Genomic DNA, 18,248 nt, shown 5'->3' with positions numbered 1-18,248 from the left:
GATGGCTCGAAACGCTCGGTTTTAGAGAGCGTTGCAAATGTGTTCCTTTGTGATGTCACAGAGGAGTGGGCTTCCTTATGGGCGTGGCTGTAGGCGCGATACACGGTCTGCTTTTCAGTTTACATGCTATAAAGGCCACATTTGTTTACAACTCCTAACAACGCCAAAGAATTAGAAAAATGAGAAAGGAAAAGAAAAAAATGAGAAAGAAGTTTTGGTGGTATTTTAAATAAAATAAAATTTAAAAAATAAAATAAATTCAAAATACGTCAGGATACTGCAACTATTACATGTTATCATCAGTGTATGTGTTAATGCATGATCACAGCATGTAGTATGTCAAACCATGCAAAGTTCATTCATTCATTTTCTATCGCTTATCCTCACAAGGGTCGTGGGGGGTGCTGGAGCCTATCCCAGCTGTCTTTGGTCGAGAGGCGGGGGTACACCCAAAATCACAGGGCACATATAGACAAACAACCATTCACACTCACATTCATACCTATGGACAATTAACCTAGCATGTTTTTGGAATGTGGGAGGAAACCGGAGTACCCGGAAAAAAACATGCAAACTCCACTCAGAGATGGCGGAGAGTGGAATTGAACTCGGGTCTCCTAGCTGCACACTAACCACTCAACCGCTATGCAGCCTGCACCATGCAAAGTTGTACGTTTTTTTTTTTAGAGGGCTTCATCGTCAAAAAAGGTGTATTCCAATGACAGTATTGTAAGCTAGCTGAAATTAACTCGTTATGTGAAAAAAAAATATGTGTTCATATTTCACATAAGGATTGTGAATGATGGGCAAAATTCCAAGAAAGTGCAGCTCCCCTTTAATGTCAGATTACATGAAATGTGACTTTCCTAACCTGTCATTATGGGCCCACCACCACGCTATATAGGCTTTTAAGCCATCAAGGAAGCTAGACTCATCCCCTTTTTCCTGATAGTGCACAGACTCCACTCCACATAATTAGGGTGCCTTTTGTGCTGCAGCCATGTGTCTTCGACTCGTCTTGTTCTTTTTCCATCTTTTTCCCTCCTGTATCAAACAGGCAGAGCCGGTGGATGAGAGCTCGGTGAAGAAAATGATCCTGACCTTTGAGAAACGATCCTACAAAAACCAGGAACTCAGGATTAAGTTTCCTGACAATCCAGAGAAGTAAGCCCGCTAATTTTTCAGCTAAGTTATATTTTTAAAGGCCCAGCTCAGTTGGTCTTTCTGTTCAGGTTCATGGAGTCAGAACTGGATCTGAACGACATCATACAGGAGATGCACGTGATTGCCACCATGCCAGACCTGTATCATCTGCTGGTGGAGCTCAACTCTGTTCACTCGCTCATGGGCCTCCTCAGTCACGAAAACACTGATATCCTTTCTCTCATAGACTATTTTAAATCTCAAGCGAATACCCTACAATGAGCTAACAATGAGGAACACTTAACACCACTTGAAACTGTGATTCCGTTGGGATTTGTGTACAAATGCTGTTATGTTACTGCTCTAATGCTAGCTAAAACCCAAGTCACACTAAAGAGAGAGAGAGAGAGAGAGAATGAGCCAGAATGCTGTTGAAATGAAAATTCTCAATTTGATCGCAATTAATCGCATTTTCTCCACAGTTAACTCACAATTACATGACAAAAAAATAAAAAACAAACTTAAACTATATTAGGAAAGCAGGAAGTGAACAATTGTAACAGTTACTGATTGTAAAAGTACCAGATGGAGGGGTAGGATTTAATAAGCTATATCACTATATTGACACTTACTATGGTACCCATTATGTCATTGGATGGTCATATCACCTCGTACTTCGGTACGTGACAGAAAATAAAACAAAACAAAATAAAATTAAAAAATGAAATAAAATAAAATAAAAATTCAAACAATAAAAAAAACAAAAAAATTATATTAGGAAAGCAGGAAGTGAACAAATGTAACAGTTACTGATTGTAAAAGTACCAGATGGAGGGGTAGGATTTAATAAGCTATATCACTATATTGACAGTTACTATGGGACCCATTATGTCATTGGATGGTCATATCACCTCGTACTTCGGTACGTGACAGAAAATAAAACAAAATAAAATAAAAAAATAAAATAAAATAAAAATTAATACAATAAAAAAACTATTAAAAAAATTATATTAGGAAAGCAGGAAGTGAACAAATGTAACAGTTACTGATTGTAAAAGTACCAGATGGAGGGGTAGGATTTAATAAGCTATATCACTATATTGACAGTTATATCGACAATTACATCAAATTTTATGTAAAAGGATATCCATTTTGAGACCGTGGGCCATTATTTACAAAACCATACAGTCAGCATATTTTTGTATGACTATTTTTCTGTATAAAACTTATTATTATTTATTCAAAATTATTTAAATTAGTTGTACAAATTACTGTTTACGCTGTACATTGTTCATATTTGATGTCATCTATTTATTCTCCACATTATTATTTATTATTTAATATTATACAGGAGCCGTCAACAACATTTCGTTTAGCTCTTAAACTCACCCACAAATTAATTAATTATTCATTCATTCATTTATTTTCTACTTGAGCGGGAGTGCTGGAGCCTATCCCAGCTGTCTTCGGGCGAGAGGCGGGGTACACCCTGGACTGGTGGCCAGCCAATCACAGGGCACATATAGACAAACAACCATTCACACTCACATTCATACCTATGGACAATTTGGAGTCGCCAATTAACCTAGCATGTTTTTGGAATGTGGGAGGAAACCGGAGTACCCGGAGAAAACCCACGCATGCACGGGGAGAACATGCAAACTCCACACAGAGATGGCTGAGGGTGGAATTGAACCCTGGTGTGTGAGGTCTGCACGCTAACCACTAGACCACCGTGCCGCCCGAGAGTCATTATACTGTCTATAATTGACACTCTTGTTATTGTCCTGAGCCTGATCTACATGTTGCCATAGCAGTGGTGGACCTCCTCCAGGAACTGACAGACATCGACACACTCCATGAAAGCGAGGAAGGCGCCGAAGTCCTCATCGACGCTCTGGTGAGTGAGCGTAGGTTCTCGTACGACACCGCGTGGTGTCAGGATTTGGCGTTTTGGTCTCTGGCATCCAAAAGTAGGCACAGCTGTTGTTTTGTTCAAGCGTCTATTGGAAGACTTGGAGGACATCACCAGTGTGCCATCTTGGATTCTTGGCTTCTGGTTGTTGGTGGGCCAAAAGCCCTTGGGGCAGATGTTTGCTTATTATTATACAGTGGAGGACGTTTAAGTTGATCCTGCTTATATAGTAGCTCACGATGGTGTAAAGTCCATATTGGGATATACATTGCGGCTTCTCAAAATGATGATATATAATTACAATATATTGTTATTATAATAGAACCTTTTCAAAACAGGGTACAAAAGTCTCTTGTATACGTATTTAGTAGTCATCCTTTTTTGGACTCATATATGTGCTCACAGTATAGTTGCTCTGCGTAACTATTGTATTATTCTCGACTCTTATTAATCTACTTTATAGTTTCCTGTTCATAGCTGGTTACTGTCTGTTGTAATGCTAAACGTCTGAGAAATTGTACTACGCACTTATTCTTTCGTCGCTACTTCTACTGCAGCTTCATTGTGATGCGTACGCCTCGCTGTTGCCCCCCACAGAGCAGAGAAAGTACTGCATCAGTGAGCACTTGTGTAATTAAAAGGAATGGTTTACATGGTTTTATCAGGGGTCTCAAACTCCGTTTACCTGGGGGCCACTGGAGCTAGGGTCTGGGCAAGGCTGGGCCGCATCAGGTTTTCCAAAAAAAAACAAAAAAAAAACGCATTTATTAAAAACAGAAAAATATACAAACTTTTTCAGTGCTTTGGTTCCGATTTCCTACAATAAAAGCTCTGATAAAACATTCCACTGTTCTCAAATATCTTAATTTTTATTTTTCTGCACAAAATAAGATGAAAAATAAATCAGTGAAAATAATCAATCAGTAATAAATAAATAGAATAATAATAATAAAACAGCAAATAATAAAAACTTAAGAAACCACATATAGTTGGTGGGTAGACAAATTATATTTTTCAGATTAAAATGAACAAAGCATTATTAGAGCCCTGTAGACATGACAAAACACAACTATAGTCACATTTATACTCTTTTTATTTACAACATATTGTGCAACTGCAGGGTCTTGAGACACATGCTAACTCACAAACGAGAGAGCTAGCGACCTAAACGGTTGCCTTCAAGTTATTTCCTTTCATCTTAAATAGCCAAAAACTTACCACTTCCACACGGACAGGGAGGATAACTATTAACAGTTATTTAACCTTTAACATGAACATTAATCAAACGTAATATTTTTTTCTGGGTACATGATACCATACAGCATCCATATCAAACATGTGCGGGCCGCACTAGCATTAAACTTTCATATCATTTGGCCCGGGGGCCACGTGTTTGAGACCCCTGGTTTACATTGTTGAGCCGCCAATTGATGACCCTGTCTGTTCTACTGTATACAAATTTGCATTGGAAATTGTTAATTTGCATTGACATTGGAATGAAAGCACACGCTATTTTTTGCTTTTTCATCTGTAGTTGGAAGGCCAGGTGGTTGCTTTACTGGTGCAAAATATGGAGCGGCTGGATGAGCAGGTTAAAGAGGAAGCGGACGGTGTCTTCAACACGCTGGGTAAGGCGATACTTATAGGTTCGGTCTCGGGCTGATACTGACACTTGGGGGGCATGATACCGGGCCTGATACCAGACAAACCATGTGATGATCTTATCATCACATACTATTTAATCATGAGCTTATTATCACATACTATTTAATCAAAATACCATTTTGTTTCCAGAAAATGTTCAGTTTATTACATGTATTATATCTAAATAGTGTAAACACAATAATTGCAAAAATATTTCAACAATAATATTTTATCAACAGTCTTATCTTATCAATGTCTGACAATTAAAAGTTCCATTAATCAAGTTTGGGCAGCAAAACAAACGCTGTGTGTTCACGCTCGTGCGCTGATACTAGACATGGTTAAACTCTATATTTTATCAGTATCACTGCCCCTGGGCTTTGACACAGTATCATTTCGGCCTTTTCCCGTATCATTCATGGGCGGTTTCTAGGGTACAGGGCCAATTAATACTGTAGTATGTATAAGTATGTATACATACATAGTCTTATACATTCCCTTCCCATGAATGATACGGGAAAAAGGCCGAAATGATACTGTGTCAAAGCCCAGGGCTGTGATACTGATAAAATATAGAGTTTAACCATGTCCAGTATCAGCCATCGTAGCTGTCCACTCAGAGCGCGCTGCTTTGGTATCGTGCCCGTGAAACAACCAATCAGAGAACAGCGCAGTGCTTAGTGCCTAGTGCTTCTCCAGTCACCAAAAAACCCAAACTTGATTAATGGAACTTTAATTGTCAGACATTGATAAGGTAAGACTGTTGATAAAATATTATTGTTGAAATATTTTTGCAATTATTGTGTTTACACTGTTTAGATATAATACATGTAATAAACGGAATATTTTCTGGAAACAAAATGGTCTTTTGATTAAATAGTACGTGATAATAAGCTCATGATTAAATAGTATGTTATAATAAGTATCACATACTTATTTTACAATCAGTAACTGTTACATTTGTTCACTTCCTGCTTTCCTAATGACCTTCAGTCTCGGGCTGATACTGACACTTGGGGGCATGATACCAGACAAACCATGTGATAACCTATAAATATCGTAATATCGTATCATGAGCCTAGTATCGTGATACATATCATGTCGCCAGATTTTTGGCAATACACACCCCTAGTGTGCAGATAATTTGGAAAGTCCTTGTCTTTGCGTTTAGCTAGGCGTGACTCAAAACTTTCCTGTCTCTCAGCTCTTTTTCCATCAAATGACTCCACTGAGATGATTATTTTCTTTGCCGCCAGATTGAAGCCGAGTCATAGGAGGGCTGTTGAGATGTGTGTGTGTGTGTCCGTCCGTGTGCCTGCGTTTGTGTGTTTGGCTGAGGATGCATGTCGGCCGTATCACGGGAGCAGCTTCCTGTGTATAGTCTATTCAAGTGCGCACCTCTGTTTGCACATCCCTTTTGTTATGGAGGAAGCTCTCCCAGCTTCAATAAGCCTTTTGTCTGCCTTGGCTGCTCTCTGCTCTGAGCCTGCTTGTCCTCCAGGAGGCTGCCTGGCTGCTACATTTGAATACCTGATAAAAGGTCCTTTGCCTCGCCCTCCCTTTTTTTACACGACTTTTCCCGTCGTCCTTTTAGCTTGACTATATTTTCTGTCTCATCACGCCTAATTTTCCTCTCTCTCGTTTACGTTTATTTGTTCATTCAGCTCTACCTCTTCCATCCCCGCCTTGTCCTTTCCTATTCCCTTCCCTCATCACCATTCCACAGTATCGCTCTCTTGTCTGTCTCCTTCTGCGCCAGTGCGCTATGATGAAGAGATCATGTGGCAGAAGCTGCTTTCTAATGATAATTTAAGAGGAATGAATGCGCTGTTGTATTTTTCTTAATTGTTACAACGCCGACGGCTGTGATTGACTGTTGTATTCGTGGCACGTATACCAGAGGAAACGCATTGTCCTCCAACTGACTTCGCCTGTTGCAACCGAGGGCTGTCGTTTTTTTTTTTTTTGACAGCCTGAGATATGTACCGTATAGGATGAATATGTTACTTTTGCACAACTCTATATTCCGAGTGTGATACTGCAAGACAAGTACATATAAGAACCAGCATCTGTGACATATTTTGTGATGTAGTCCTGAGCTGATGCTATATTTCCTTTAAAGAAATAGTGCCATCATTACTTGGTAATGGTTTTAATTTCATTTGAACATGCATCAGATTACAATTGAATGCATCCCATAATCAGTTCACAGTTCCACATGTCCAAAAGGAGTAGGAAGAAGCAAAGCTTATTAAATCCTACCCCTCCATCTGGTACTTTTACAATCAGTAACTGTTACATTTGTTCACTTCCTGCTTTCCTAATATGATTTAAAAAAATTAATTAATTTAATTTTTTATTTTTATTTTATTTTTTATTTTTTGTCACGTACTGAAGTACAAGGTAATATGACCATACAGTGACATAATGGGTACCATAGTAACTTATGTTACTTAAATGCTGTAATGCTAGCTAAAACCTTAGTCACACTAGAGAGAAAGAGAATGAGCCGGAATGCTGTTGAAATGAAAATTAATCTCATTTTGTCCACAGTTAACTCACAATTACATGACAAAAATAACATTTAAAAAACAAACAAACAAAAAACCCTTAAACTGTATTATGGAAAGCAGGATGTGGACAAATGTAACAGTTACTGATTGTAAAAGTACCAGATGGAGGGGTAGGATTTAATAAGCTTTGCTTCTTCCTACTCCTTTTGGACATGTGGAACTGTGAACTGATTATGGGATGCATTCAATTGTAATCTGATGCATGACCATTACTATTAATCGCATTTAATCGCAGATAGAAATGCGGTTTTACGAAATCTCTTTGTGGTAAATGATTCAGTGTGGAACTACAACGACAATTACATAAAATTTTATGTAATGGTTTTCACTTCCTGCTTTCCATAATACAGTTTAAGGTTTTTTTTATTTTTAATTTTTTAATTTTTAATTTTTTAATTTTTTGTCCCATACCGAAGTACGAGATGATATAACCATCCAATGACATAATGGGTACCATAGTAAGTGTCAATATAGTGATATGTATAGCACATCATGACTGGTTCAAGACTCTTCATCCTTGTATTTAGCAAACATCAACTGCTTGTATTGTTTCTTGAATTGGCTCATCGTTGTGCATTGTTTGACTTCCTTAGTCAATCCATTCCATAGTTTGATTCCACATACTGAAATGCGATGGCTTTTTAACGTAGTCCTAGCATATAAGTGTTTCAAATGTAGTTCTTCCCTGAGATCATATTTCTCTTCTCTTGTAGAGAAGTATTAGATGACATTTTGTACTTGACATTTACAACATAAAAACAAACAGCAACAACACATGTATATACGTATGAATCAAAGTGCGTCCATTCTCAAGCGGGTGGAGTTTTAATGGCAGTTTTCCTTTTAGTTAACATTGAATTGTTCATATATCAAATGGTGTTTCTCCTTCAGCCATTATAGAAAACATGGCTGAGTTCAGACCGGGCCTGTGCACGGAAGCAGCTCAACAGGGACTCATGCAGTGGCTGCTCAAGAGAATCAAGGTAGCACCGAAAAAGTCCATCCATCCATTTTCTTCACCTCTTGCCCTCACAATGATTATGGTTAAGCTGGAGCCTATCCCAGCTGATTATTAGGCAAGAGACTTGTCAGACCCTGTTTAACGTAAAGTCTATTTCAAGTTGTCATTTTTTTCCCCCCTGCTAGGCCAAGATGCCGTTTGACGCTAACAAGCTGTACTGCAGTGAGATTCTGGCCATCTTGCTGCAAAACAACGACAGTGAGTAAATCATGGGCGGCTCATTAATGGTGTCCCATCGCTCCATGTCTTATTCATCACCACTCCTGATGATCATCCACCACCATAAATGTCCTCATGGTTTCCCTTTTTCCTCATTTTCCTTCCACTTGCAATTTCACTGCTGGGTTATTTTGCAATGACAATAAAGAAAGTCTGTCTATCTATCTATCATCTATCTATCCATCTATCCCTCTCTCTCTCTCTCTCTCTCTCTCTCTCTCTCTCTCTCTCTCTCTCTCTCTCTCTCTCTCTCTCTCTCTCTCTCTCTCTCTCTCTCTCTCTCTCTCTCTCTCTCTCTCTGGTAATATATATATATATCTCTATATACATATATATCTCATTATCTCTATCTCTCTCTATATATATATATCTCTAGCTCTCTATCTAGCTCTCTATCTACCTCTCTATCTAGCTCTATCTCTCTATTGCTCTCTATCTATCGCTCTCTATCGCTCTCTATCGCTCTCTATCTCTCTCTATCTCTCTCTATCTCTCTATGTAATTTCTCTGTATTTTCATCTGTTCTTACCACCGTTAACTTGTAAAGTCTCAGGTATCAGGTCCAATGAAAGCTTCTCATTAATAGTACAAGGCTATTCAGCTATGTCATATTTTAACATGACTCTCCTCCCTCCCTTCACTACTTATTCATTTAAGGCAGCAAAAGGAGAAGGCCCTGCCAATGGCAATTAAGGCTCATCATTTAAACAGAGCCTATTATGCTCATTTTTCAAGCGACACACATAATAACCCGCACAGAAAAACCTTTTCCATTTTGCAGAATCTGCATCTATTCCAGTTGTATTCCATCCCAAACTTCTTTCAGGGCTCACTTCCAAATGCGGAAGCCTCATTATCTGAAACTTTGGCATCTTTTAACACCAGAATAGAACATTCTAACTACATTTATAGGTCAGAAAAGTGGAAAAAGCATTATAGGTCAATTTTAAAAAGTGTCAAGTGTTTTGTTTTGCATTCTCACTCATTTTTTATGTGTTCTTCTGCAGATACGAGAGAACTGTTAGGGGAGCTGGATGGCATTGATGTGTTACTGCAGCAGCTATCTGTAAGATTAAAGATGATTTGTACCTTAATAAAATACTGCTTGTCCGTCACCCCCTTATTTGTTGCAAAATTTAAAATGGTCATTTTAGTATCCTCAATATGTGTGATATTATAATTTTGTAAAAAAGCCAATGTCTGACATTCCTAATAATGAGATTATTTTTATGCGGTTCTCAGTGATGTGTACCAATCTTTTTAGGTGTTCAAACGTCACAACCCGTCCACAGCTGAGGAGCAGGAGATGATGGAGAACCTCTTTGACTCGCTGTGCTCCTGCCTCATGCTGTCTGCCAACCGGGACCGTTTCCTAAAGGGGGAGGGTCTTCAACTGATGAATCTCATGCTTAGGTGAGTGAACATATGGCATCCGACAGTAACGGTATGATACTTTCACTACCATGCTACATGTTATGCAAAGTACAACACCTGATTTCTGCCTAAAATGGCGGGTCCAAATCAAAAAGACCAACTTTTTGTTCGTTTTTTTTTTTTTTTTTTGCTTTTCTGTGCTTTCTGATAATACAAAAACACCTCAAAAGACTTAGCTAAGAGTGTATGTAGAGTCTTGAACCAGTCATGATGTGCTATATATATCACTATATTGACACTTACTATGGTACCCATTATGTCATTGGATGGTCATATCACCTCCTACTTTGGTACGTGACAAAAAACTAAATAAAATAAAATAAAAATTAATAAAATAAAAATTAATAAAATTTTAAAATAAATAAAAAAACAATTAAAAATTATATTAGGAAAGCAGGAAGTGAACATATATATATATATATATATATATATATATAAGTGTCAATATAGTGATATATATAGCACATCATGACTGGTTCAAGACTCTACATACACTCTTAGCTAAGTCTACCGAAGTAGTGATATATATATATATATATATATATATATATATATATATGAATCTCATGCTTATGAATGAGATTCTCATGAATCTCATATATATATATATATATATATATATATATATATATATATCACTACTTCGGTAGACTTAGCTAAGAGTGTATGTAGAGTCTTGAACCAGTCATGATGTGCTATATATATCACTATATTGACACTTATATATATATATATATATATATATATATGTTCACTTCCTGCTTTCCTAATATAATTTTTAATTGTTTTTTTATTTATTTTAAAATTTTATTAATTTTTATTTTATTAATTTTTATTTTATTTTATTTAGTTTTTTGTCACGTACCAAAGTAGGAGGTGATATGACCATCCAATGACATAATGGGTACCATAGTAAGTGTCAATATAGTGATATATATAGCACATCATGACTGGTTCAAGACTCTATATATATATATATATATATATATATATATATATATATATATATATATATATCACTACTTCGGTACGTGACAAAAAATGAAAAATTAAATAAAATAAAAATCATGAAAATTAATAAAATATATATATTTTTTGTATTATATTAGGAAAGCAGGAAGTGAACAAATGTAACAGTTACTGATTGTAAAAGTACCAGATGGAGGGGTAGGATTTAATAAGCTTTGCTTCTTCCTACTCCTTTTGGACATGTGGAACTGTGAACTGATTATGTGATGCATTCAATTGTAATGTGATGCATGTTCAAATGAAATTAAACCATTACCATTACAATTAATCGCAGATAGAAATGCGTTTTTACGAAATCTCTTTGTGGTAAACGATTCAGTGTGGAACTACAACGACAATAACATCAAATTTTATGTAACTGGAAACACTTATTTTGCCTGGAAAGCCTTCTGAAAGAAACTCCAAAAAAGAATGCCCCATTTACATATCATGTGACTTGCATATATACCAATCTCCAGTGTTTATTATTGTGTGAATGCTATTGCCGTCGGCCATTTTCATCATCTTTTTAATGCACCTTATTGCACAACAGTTCAGAGATCAATCCTCAAGTCGGGGTCGCTGACTATAAAAGTATGTTGATTGTTGTCTGGTCAGTTGTTAGATATCCTCAACATCAACCCACAGTCAATCGTTGTGATCATAACTGTATGCTTGTTGACACCAGGAGGTTTTGAGTCAGCTGTCTTGCCAGTGAATAGGCCACTTTCCCACGGGAAAGTGTGCTTTATATCACTCCACCCCTGGCCTCGCCGACCGTCCATCATAGCTAATGTTTCTGTCTGCAGAACCATACTCAACTGCCTGAAATATGTCTCCCTACTCCGAGATAAATACTGCCATCTGTCATTTGTGGCAACACTGGAAGACAAACGGCTACATTTCCTGAGAGGGAGTACGCAATGCAAAGAGAAACAGTGAGCTCGCGTAGCTTAGTGGTATTATGATGGAAATGACATGTTTTTGTTTACTGTTGAGAATTGAAATGTCCACGTTTTTATTCTTAACCAGGTTGATTTCTTTTCATCATTACATTGAAATATACAGAAATGTACACTATGTACATATGTGCAACACTTTTTTTCATATTCAGTATAGTTACTCCAGACTCCATTCACTGTGCAATATATTAAGTTCTAAGTGAAGTATTTCTATAATGCCTCATATTAACTCACTAGCAAGATCTCATAGTGTATAGACTGGTCATGTAATGGTAATGGTTTAATTTCATTTGAACATGCATCAGATTACAATTGAATGCATCACATAATCAGTTCACAGTTCCACATGTCCAAAAGGAGTAGGAAGAAGCAAAGCTTATTAAATAATACCCCTCCATCTGGTACTTTTACAATCAGTAACTGTTACATTTGTTCACTTCCTGCTTTCCTAATACGATAAAAAATAAATATTTTATTAATTTTTATTATTTTTATTTTATTATTTTTTTATTATTTGTCATGTACCAAGGTACGAGGTGATATGACCATACAATGACATAATGGGTAAATTTGATGTAATTGTCGTTGTAGTTCCACACTGAATCGTTTACCACCAAGAGATTTCGTAAAACCGCATTTCTATCTGCGATTAATAGTAATGGTAATGGTTTAATTTCATTTAAACATCCATCAGATTACAATTGAATGCATCACATAATCAGTTCACAGTTCCACATGTCCAAAAGGAGTAGGAAGAAGCAAAGCTTATTAAATCCTACCCCTCATCTGGTACTTTTACAATCAGTAACTGTTACATTTGTTCACTTCCTGCTTTCGTAGTATAAGTTGTTTTTGTTGTTGTTGTTTTTTTTTTTTTTTACTTTATTTTTACTTTTATTAAATTTTTTGTCACGTACCGAAGTACGAGGTGATATGAGCATCCAATGACATAATGGGTACCATAGTAAGTGTCAATATAGTGATATATATAGCACATCATGACTGGTTCAAGACTCTTCATCCTTGTATTTAGCAAACATCAACTGCTTGTATTGTTTCTTGAATTGGCTCATCGTTGTGCATTGTTTGACTTCCTTACTCAATCCATTCCATAGTTTGATTCCACATACTGAAATGCTATGGCTTTTTAACGTAGTCCTAGCCTATAAGTGTTTCAAATGTAGTTCTTCCCTGAGATCATATAAGTATTGGATGACATTTTTAGGTAATTGGTTATTTTTAGCCGTATGCATTATTTTAGTTGTTTGAAGAACTGTATCAGCAAGTTGAAGTATTTGATTTTAGAAATAAGGAGTTAGTATGTTCTCTGTAGGCGGCATTATGAATTATCCTTACTGACCTTTTTTTGCAGTACATTTAGCGACTGAAGATTGCTTTTATAGTGATTATTATAGTGATTTTATTAGCCCATATTTCCACACAATAAGTAAGATATGGTAGAACCAGAGAGCAATAAAGAGTGTGGAATGATTTCTGATTGAGAACAAATTTTGCTTTGTTCAATATTGAAATATTTCTGGCTACCTTATGTTGTATATTTGTAATATGAGGTTTCCAGCTCATATTTTCCATCTATTGTGATCCCCAGAAATGTATTTATTTTCACCGTTTCAATGTCTACACCGTCTATTTGTATTTGCTGGTATGTGTCCTTTCTGCTGTTACCAAACAGCATGATTTTAGTTTGACTTATATATAACTTAAAATTGTTAAAATTGTTGATCTGTTAATACTTGAGTTGTTTATTTTTTTTATATTGTGTACTCTTGCGGCTGTGCAATGCAAATTTCCCCACTGAGGGATGAATAAAGGCATATCTTATCTTATTTCCTGTAGTTTGCACATTTTTTAATCAGCAATGTGTCGATTTTGATTACAATAGCACTGTTCTGACATTTTTTATTTGACAACACAGGGAAAAGAAGATGTCTCGGACCAGTGCTCTCAAGGTCTTGGATCATGGTATGATTGGAGCGGAGGGAGCGGATAACTGCCATAAGTTTGTGGACATCCTTGGTTTGCGAACCATTTTCCCGCTTTTCATGAAAACCCCCAAGAAGATGAGAAGCTCCGGGGCTTCAGAGAAAGAGCATGAAGGTCAGTCGTTAATTAGAGCAAGACCAGTACTACACCTTTTCACACTACTGTATGTACAAATAGAGGAACACCCAAAAATGAGTAGACTCCTCCACTGTTTTATTACAGATGGTACATCTTTCCAAAGCAAAACACTAAAAATTAAGCTTAGTCAGTGTTTAGTCAATGTACAGCTAAAAGACTATATAATTTCTATATTTTTTTTTACATTGAGAAGTACTGTATTAGCATAAATGATATTTAACTCTTTGTTTTTTGCCACGTGAGGACTGAGATGGCATACAAGTAGTCTTTGACATTGTAAAATGACAAAGTGGGCAAACTACGGCCCGGGGGCCACATCCGGTCCGCCAAGTGTTTGAATACGGCCCGCCCGTTCTTTTCTCGGCAATCCTGCCATGAACTCCAGCATACATTTGTTGAAGTCCAGCATCCTGAAGTCACCGCTTTCACCGCTGAAGTCAGGCGTCTTTGTCTTAAACGACACACTCTCAGATATTTGTTTTCTTGCACAGGTGTGCGTTGTTTTTCTGTCCTTGTTAGACCCAGTTTGTGCTGCTCTCTGAAGGGAGTAGTTAACAGCATGGTAAGAGATTTTAGTTTAGATTTTTAGATGAGTTTTCTAATAATGTATTAACCTTATGAAATGATGAACTTGGATTAGCAGCCATATCAGGAGATTGATGCAGAGGACTGACAGTTGTTGATAGTAGGACTCAAAAATGTAGATGGTAATGGTTTTATTTCATTTGAACATGCATCACATAATCGGTTCACAGTTCCACATGTCCAAAAGGAGTAGGAAGAAGCAAAGCTTATTAAATCCTACCCCTCCATCTGGTACTTTTACAATCAGTAACTGTAAAATTTGTTCACTTCCTGCTTTCCATAATACAGTTTAAGTTTTTTTTGTGTGTTTTTTTAATAATGCACCTCGTACCGAAGTACGAGGTGATATATGATTTCTAAGATCCTTCTTAGAAAATTATCTGATTAATTTTAATTTTTTGTGAAATGGATAAAAAAATTGTGAAATGGAGGACATTGTGAAATGCATGAAAATGTGTTTTTCTTTGAAAAACAAAGACATTTGCGAGTGATGCCCACCCCTGTTCTAAAACATGGCGGTGAGGCATTTATAGCTCTGGACAGGAAGTCTGCCTTTAAGGTGCATCAACAAAAACCCCAAAGCATTTTTTTTTTGTCCTCTAAGATGGTCGAGGAGGTTCTGGAAAAAAAAAAATTGACCAGGGGCCAGACTATATACACGGCCTCTTGTCAATTTTTTTTTTTTTAAATCAATGCGGCCCCGCGAGTCAAAAAGTGTGCCCACCCCTGTTCTAAAACAATATTACATTAAACACACATAAACATGACAACTTTTTCCTCAACTTTGTTAAAAAGGTTGCTTTAAAAACAGGCTTTTTATACTGCAACAATCTCCCCAAAAAAAGCCAGTGAAATCCCAGAGGGACTGATGAACATTGACAAATAAACTAGATAGTGGATTTGTCGATTTTTGTGCAGCTTCCGTGGGATTAATTCCCACTCTGTGCACTCTTCACATTTCACTGGCCAGCCCCTTCCGTGACCTGGCAGTAGAGAGAGTTGTATGGATGGATTTGTCAACCATTCAGAACACATTTCGATGCTTGTACACAAATAAAAAAGGAGAAAGTAAGTTCAAGTTAAAATAACCGGGTTGTTCCTTTTTTTCATTTTCCGTATTGGATTTCTTATCCATCTATCCATCAATTGCAGCCATCCTGTGCATGGTTGAAAAGAAAGAGCTGGAGCCTATCCCAGCTGACGGGACAAATGACTTGCCCCAAATGACTCAGTAGCCACGTATACATGGACCCAAATATTCCAATTCCATTTGATTTATTTGCTCAAACGGAAAGAATGTAACCTTTGTATACACCTCATTCCGAAAGAAAAGTGCCAATCCGAATGAATATATAATGGGATTCCCAGGGGTGGAATATTCCTTTCCCCAATCGGATTGAGGTATCTTGTACCCGCTCAAGCGAAAAGTTGTCAGACTGCGTTCTTCTTCGTGGTGTTTTTCTTCTTCTGTTGTTAATTGGCGGTTGGCAAGCAGCTTTCGTGTGCATTAGCGCTATCTGTGGAACAGAATCTAAACCCTTCTATACGCCATTCACAAGTCCAGTTTTATTAAAAATGAAAATATATATCTACATAAAACATGTCCCGAGTTTAATTATAAAATATTAGCAAGATTGAACTTTATCTTTTCCTGTTCCCGGGTGCGTTCTTTCAGCGAATGCTGAGATATGACGTAACACGCAGCTCGAGACGTTCTTCGATTTAAGAAAAATGGAGGCCAGCAATCGGCACTGGACTGCTGCGGAAAGTTTGTTTTTGATCCAAACTAAATTTCAAGACTGGACGAAGGAAAAACTCGTAATACGGAGTTATTCCAACAAGTTAAAGAAAAACTCAAGGAAGTCGGTATCACGTGATGTTGATGTTTACGTTTTACTGCGTATGCCCCATTGACTATTCTGGTTGATTATAGCGGCGCATGTAGACACGCGATTGGAATATTCCTTTTCCATGGATACCATTGTTTTCGGAAAGGTCATTCGGAAAGAGAAAAACTCCTCATGTAAACGTGGCTAGTGACTTCCTGTGTCCAAATCCGAAATTTTGTTGTGGTCACAGGTTGTTTCATGACACATGGTTCATACTAGCATGGTCTGACGTAGACCGGGTTGTGGTCTAATCTGCCCAGTGGAGGAAGTGCCTCAGCGGTGTATTCCCCCTTGCAATTAGCATAAAGTAAGAATTGTCTTATTTTCTCTTGTAGAGCAGTCAGCATATCACACAAAGCTTGTTAAATGGGAAGAAAGCTTAACATGATTAAAATCTCCAGTGACTAGGATGCAAACTGCAGGGTGCTTAGTCTGTATTCTCACTACAATCTCGTGAATGACTGCACAGCACGAGGTGGAATGTAAACAACAATGGCGGCATGGTGTGAAAACTCCCTGGGAACGTAGTATGGTCTAAAACACATCCTTTCCTTGACAATCAAGACCTCCACCTTTTTAGTTTCCCCACATACTTTTGCGTCCCTGTCCGCATACCTGTAGATCAGGGGTCTCAAACACGCGGCCCGCGGGCCAAATGTGGCCCGCAGGACACTAGTTTGAGGCCCCCGCCTTGATATGAAAGTTTAATGTTAGTGTGGTCCGCGCAAGTTTGATATGGATGCTGTATGGTATCATGTACCCAGAAAATTTTTTTACTTTTGATTAATGTTCATGTTAAAGGTTAAATAACTGTTAATAGTTATCCTCCCTATCCGTGTGGAAGTGGTAAGTTTTTGGCTAATTAAGTTTAAAGGAAATAACTTGAAGGCTACCATTTAGGTCGCTAGCTCTCTAGTTTGCGAGTTAGCATGTGTCTCAAGACCCTGCAGTTGCGCAATATGTTGTAAATAAAGATATGAATAAATGTGACTATAGTTGTGTTTTGTCATGTCTACAGGGCTCTAATAATGCTTTCTTAATTTTAATCTGAAAAAAATAATTTGTCTACCCACCAACTATATGTGGTTTCTTAAGTTTTTATTATTTGCCGTTTTATTATTATTATTATTATTATATTTATTTATTTATTTATTACTGATTGATTGATTTTCTTCTTGATTTGTTGATTAATTTTTCATCTTATTTTGTGTGGAAAAATAAAAAGTAAGATATTTGAGAACAGTGGAATGTTTTATCAGAGCTTTTCTTGTAGAAAATTGGACCCAAAGCGAAGTTTTAAAAAAAAAAAATTGTTTTTAATAAATGCGTTTATTTTTGGAAAACCTGATGCGGCCCAGTCTCACCCAGACCCCGAGCTCCAGTGGCCCCCCAAGTAAATTGAGTTTGAGACCCCTCCTGTAGATGAATTATTCAGCCGCTTTAGTCAAAAGTACCTAATTAGGATGTCGCTGTCTCATTTTCATTTATTCCCCTGCTCGCTCCATCACAAACCTGGGTGCCGAGATTGATCCCCGTGAAATTCTATATTAAATCGACACAGCGCAAATGACCAGGCATTAGTGCACAGACTGCGATAATTAATAAATAGGTTTTATTTGTTTTGTGTGTGTGTGTGTGTGTGTGTATATTTCATGAAAAGGAGATTGCAATGGAAATTTGTGACAGTCTTGCTTGTTATATTTCGATGGCTAA

General features: G+C 37.2%; 1 protein-coding gene across 2 annotated transcripts in view; it reads left to right on the top strand.

The window, feature by feature from the left end:
* Window positions 1–18,248, top strand: part of ctnnbl1 (catenin, beta like 1) — a 43,844-nt gene that overhangs the window by 1,450 nt on the left and 24,146 nt on the right. For both annotated transcript variants that reach the window (XM_058085215.2, XM_078797665.1), the window contains exons 3-11: window positions 1,058–1,164; window positions 1,233–1,374; window positions 2,948–3,043; window positions 4,593–4,686; window positions 8,167–8,258; window positions 8,422–8,494; window positions 9,523–9,581; window positions 9,780–9,928; window positions 13,856–14,037. In XM_058085215.2, the coding sequence (XP_057941198.1) occupies window positions 1,058–1,164; window positions 1,233–1,374; window positions 2,948–3,043; window positions 4,593–4,686; window positions 8,167–8,258; window positions 8,422–8,494; window positions 9,523–9,581; window positions 9,780–9,928; window positions 13,856–14,037 (994 nt within the window). The remainder of the gene's footprint in view (window positions 1–1,057; window positions 1,165–1,232; window positions 1,375–2,947; window positions 3,044–4,592; window positions 4,687–8,166; window positions 8,259–8,421; window positions 8,495–9,522; window positions 9,582–9,779; window positions 9,929–13,855; window positions 14,038–18,248) is intronic.

This window comes from Doryrhamphus excisus, linkage group LG17 (genome assembly GCF_037039965.1).
Source record: "Doryrhamphus excisus strain RoL-2023G ecotype Guam linkage group LG17, RoL_Dexc_Guam_v1.1, whole genome shotgun sequence".
NCBI lineage: Eukaryota > Metazoa > Chordata > Actinopteri > Syngnathiformes > Syngnathidae > Doryrhamphus > Doryrhamphus excisus.
Note: the sequence above shows the minus strand (reverse complement) of the source record. Positions and strands in the feature narration are given on the sequence as shown.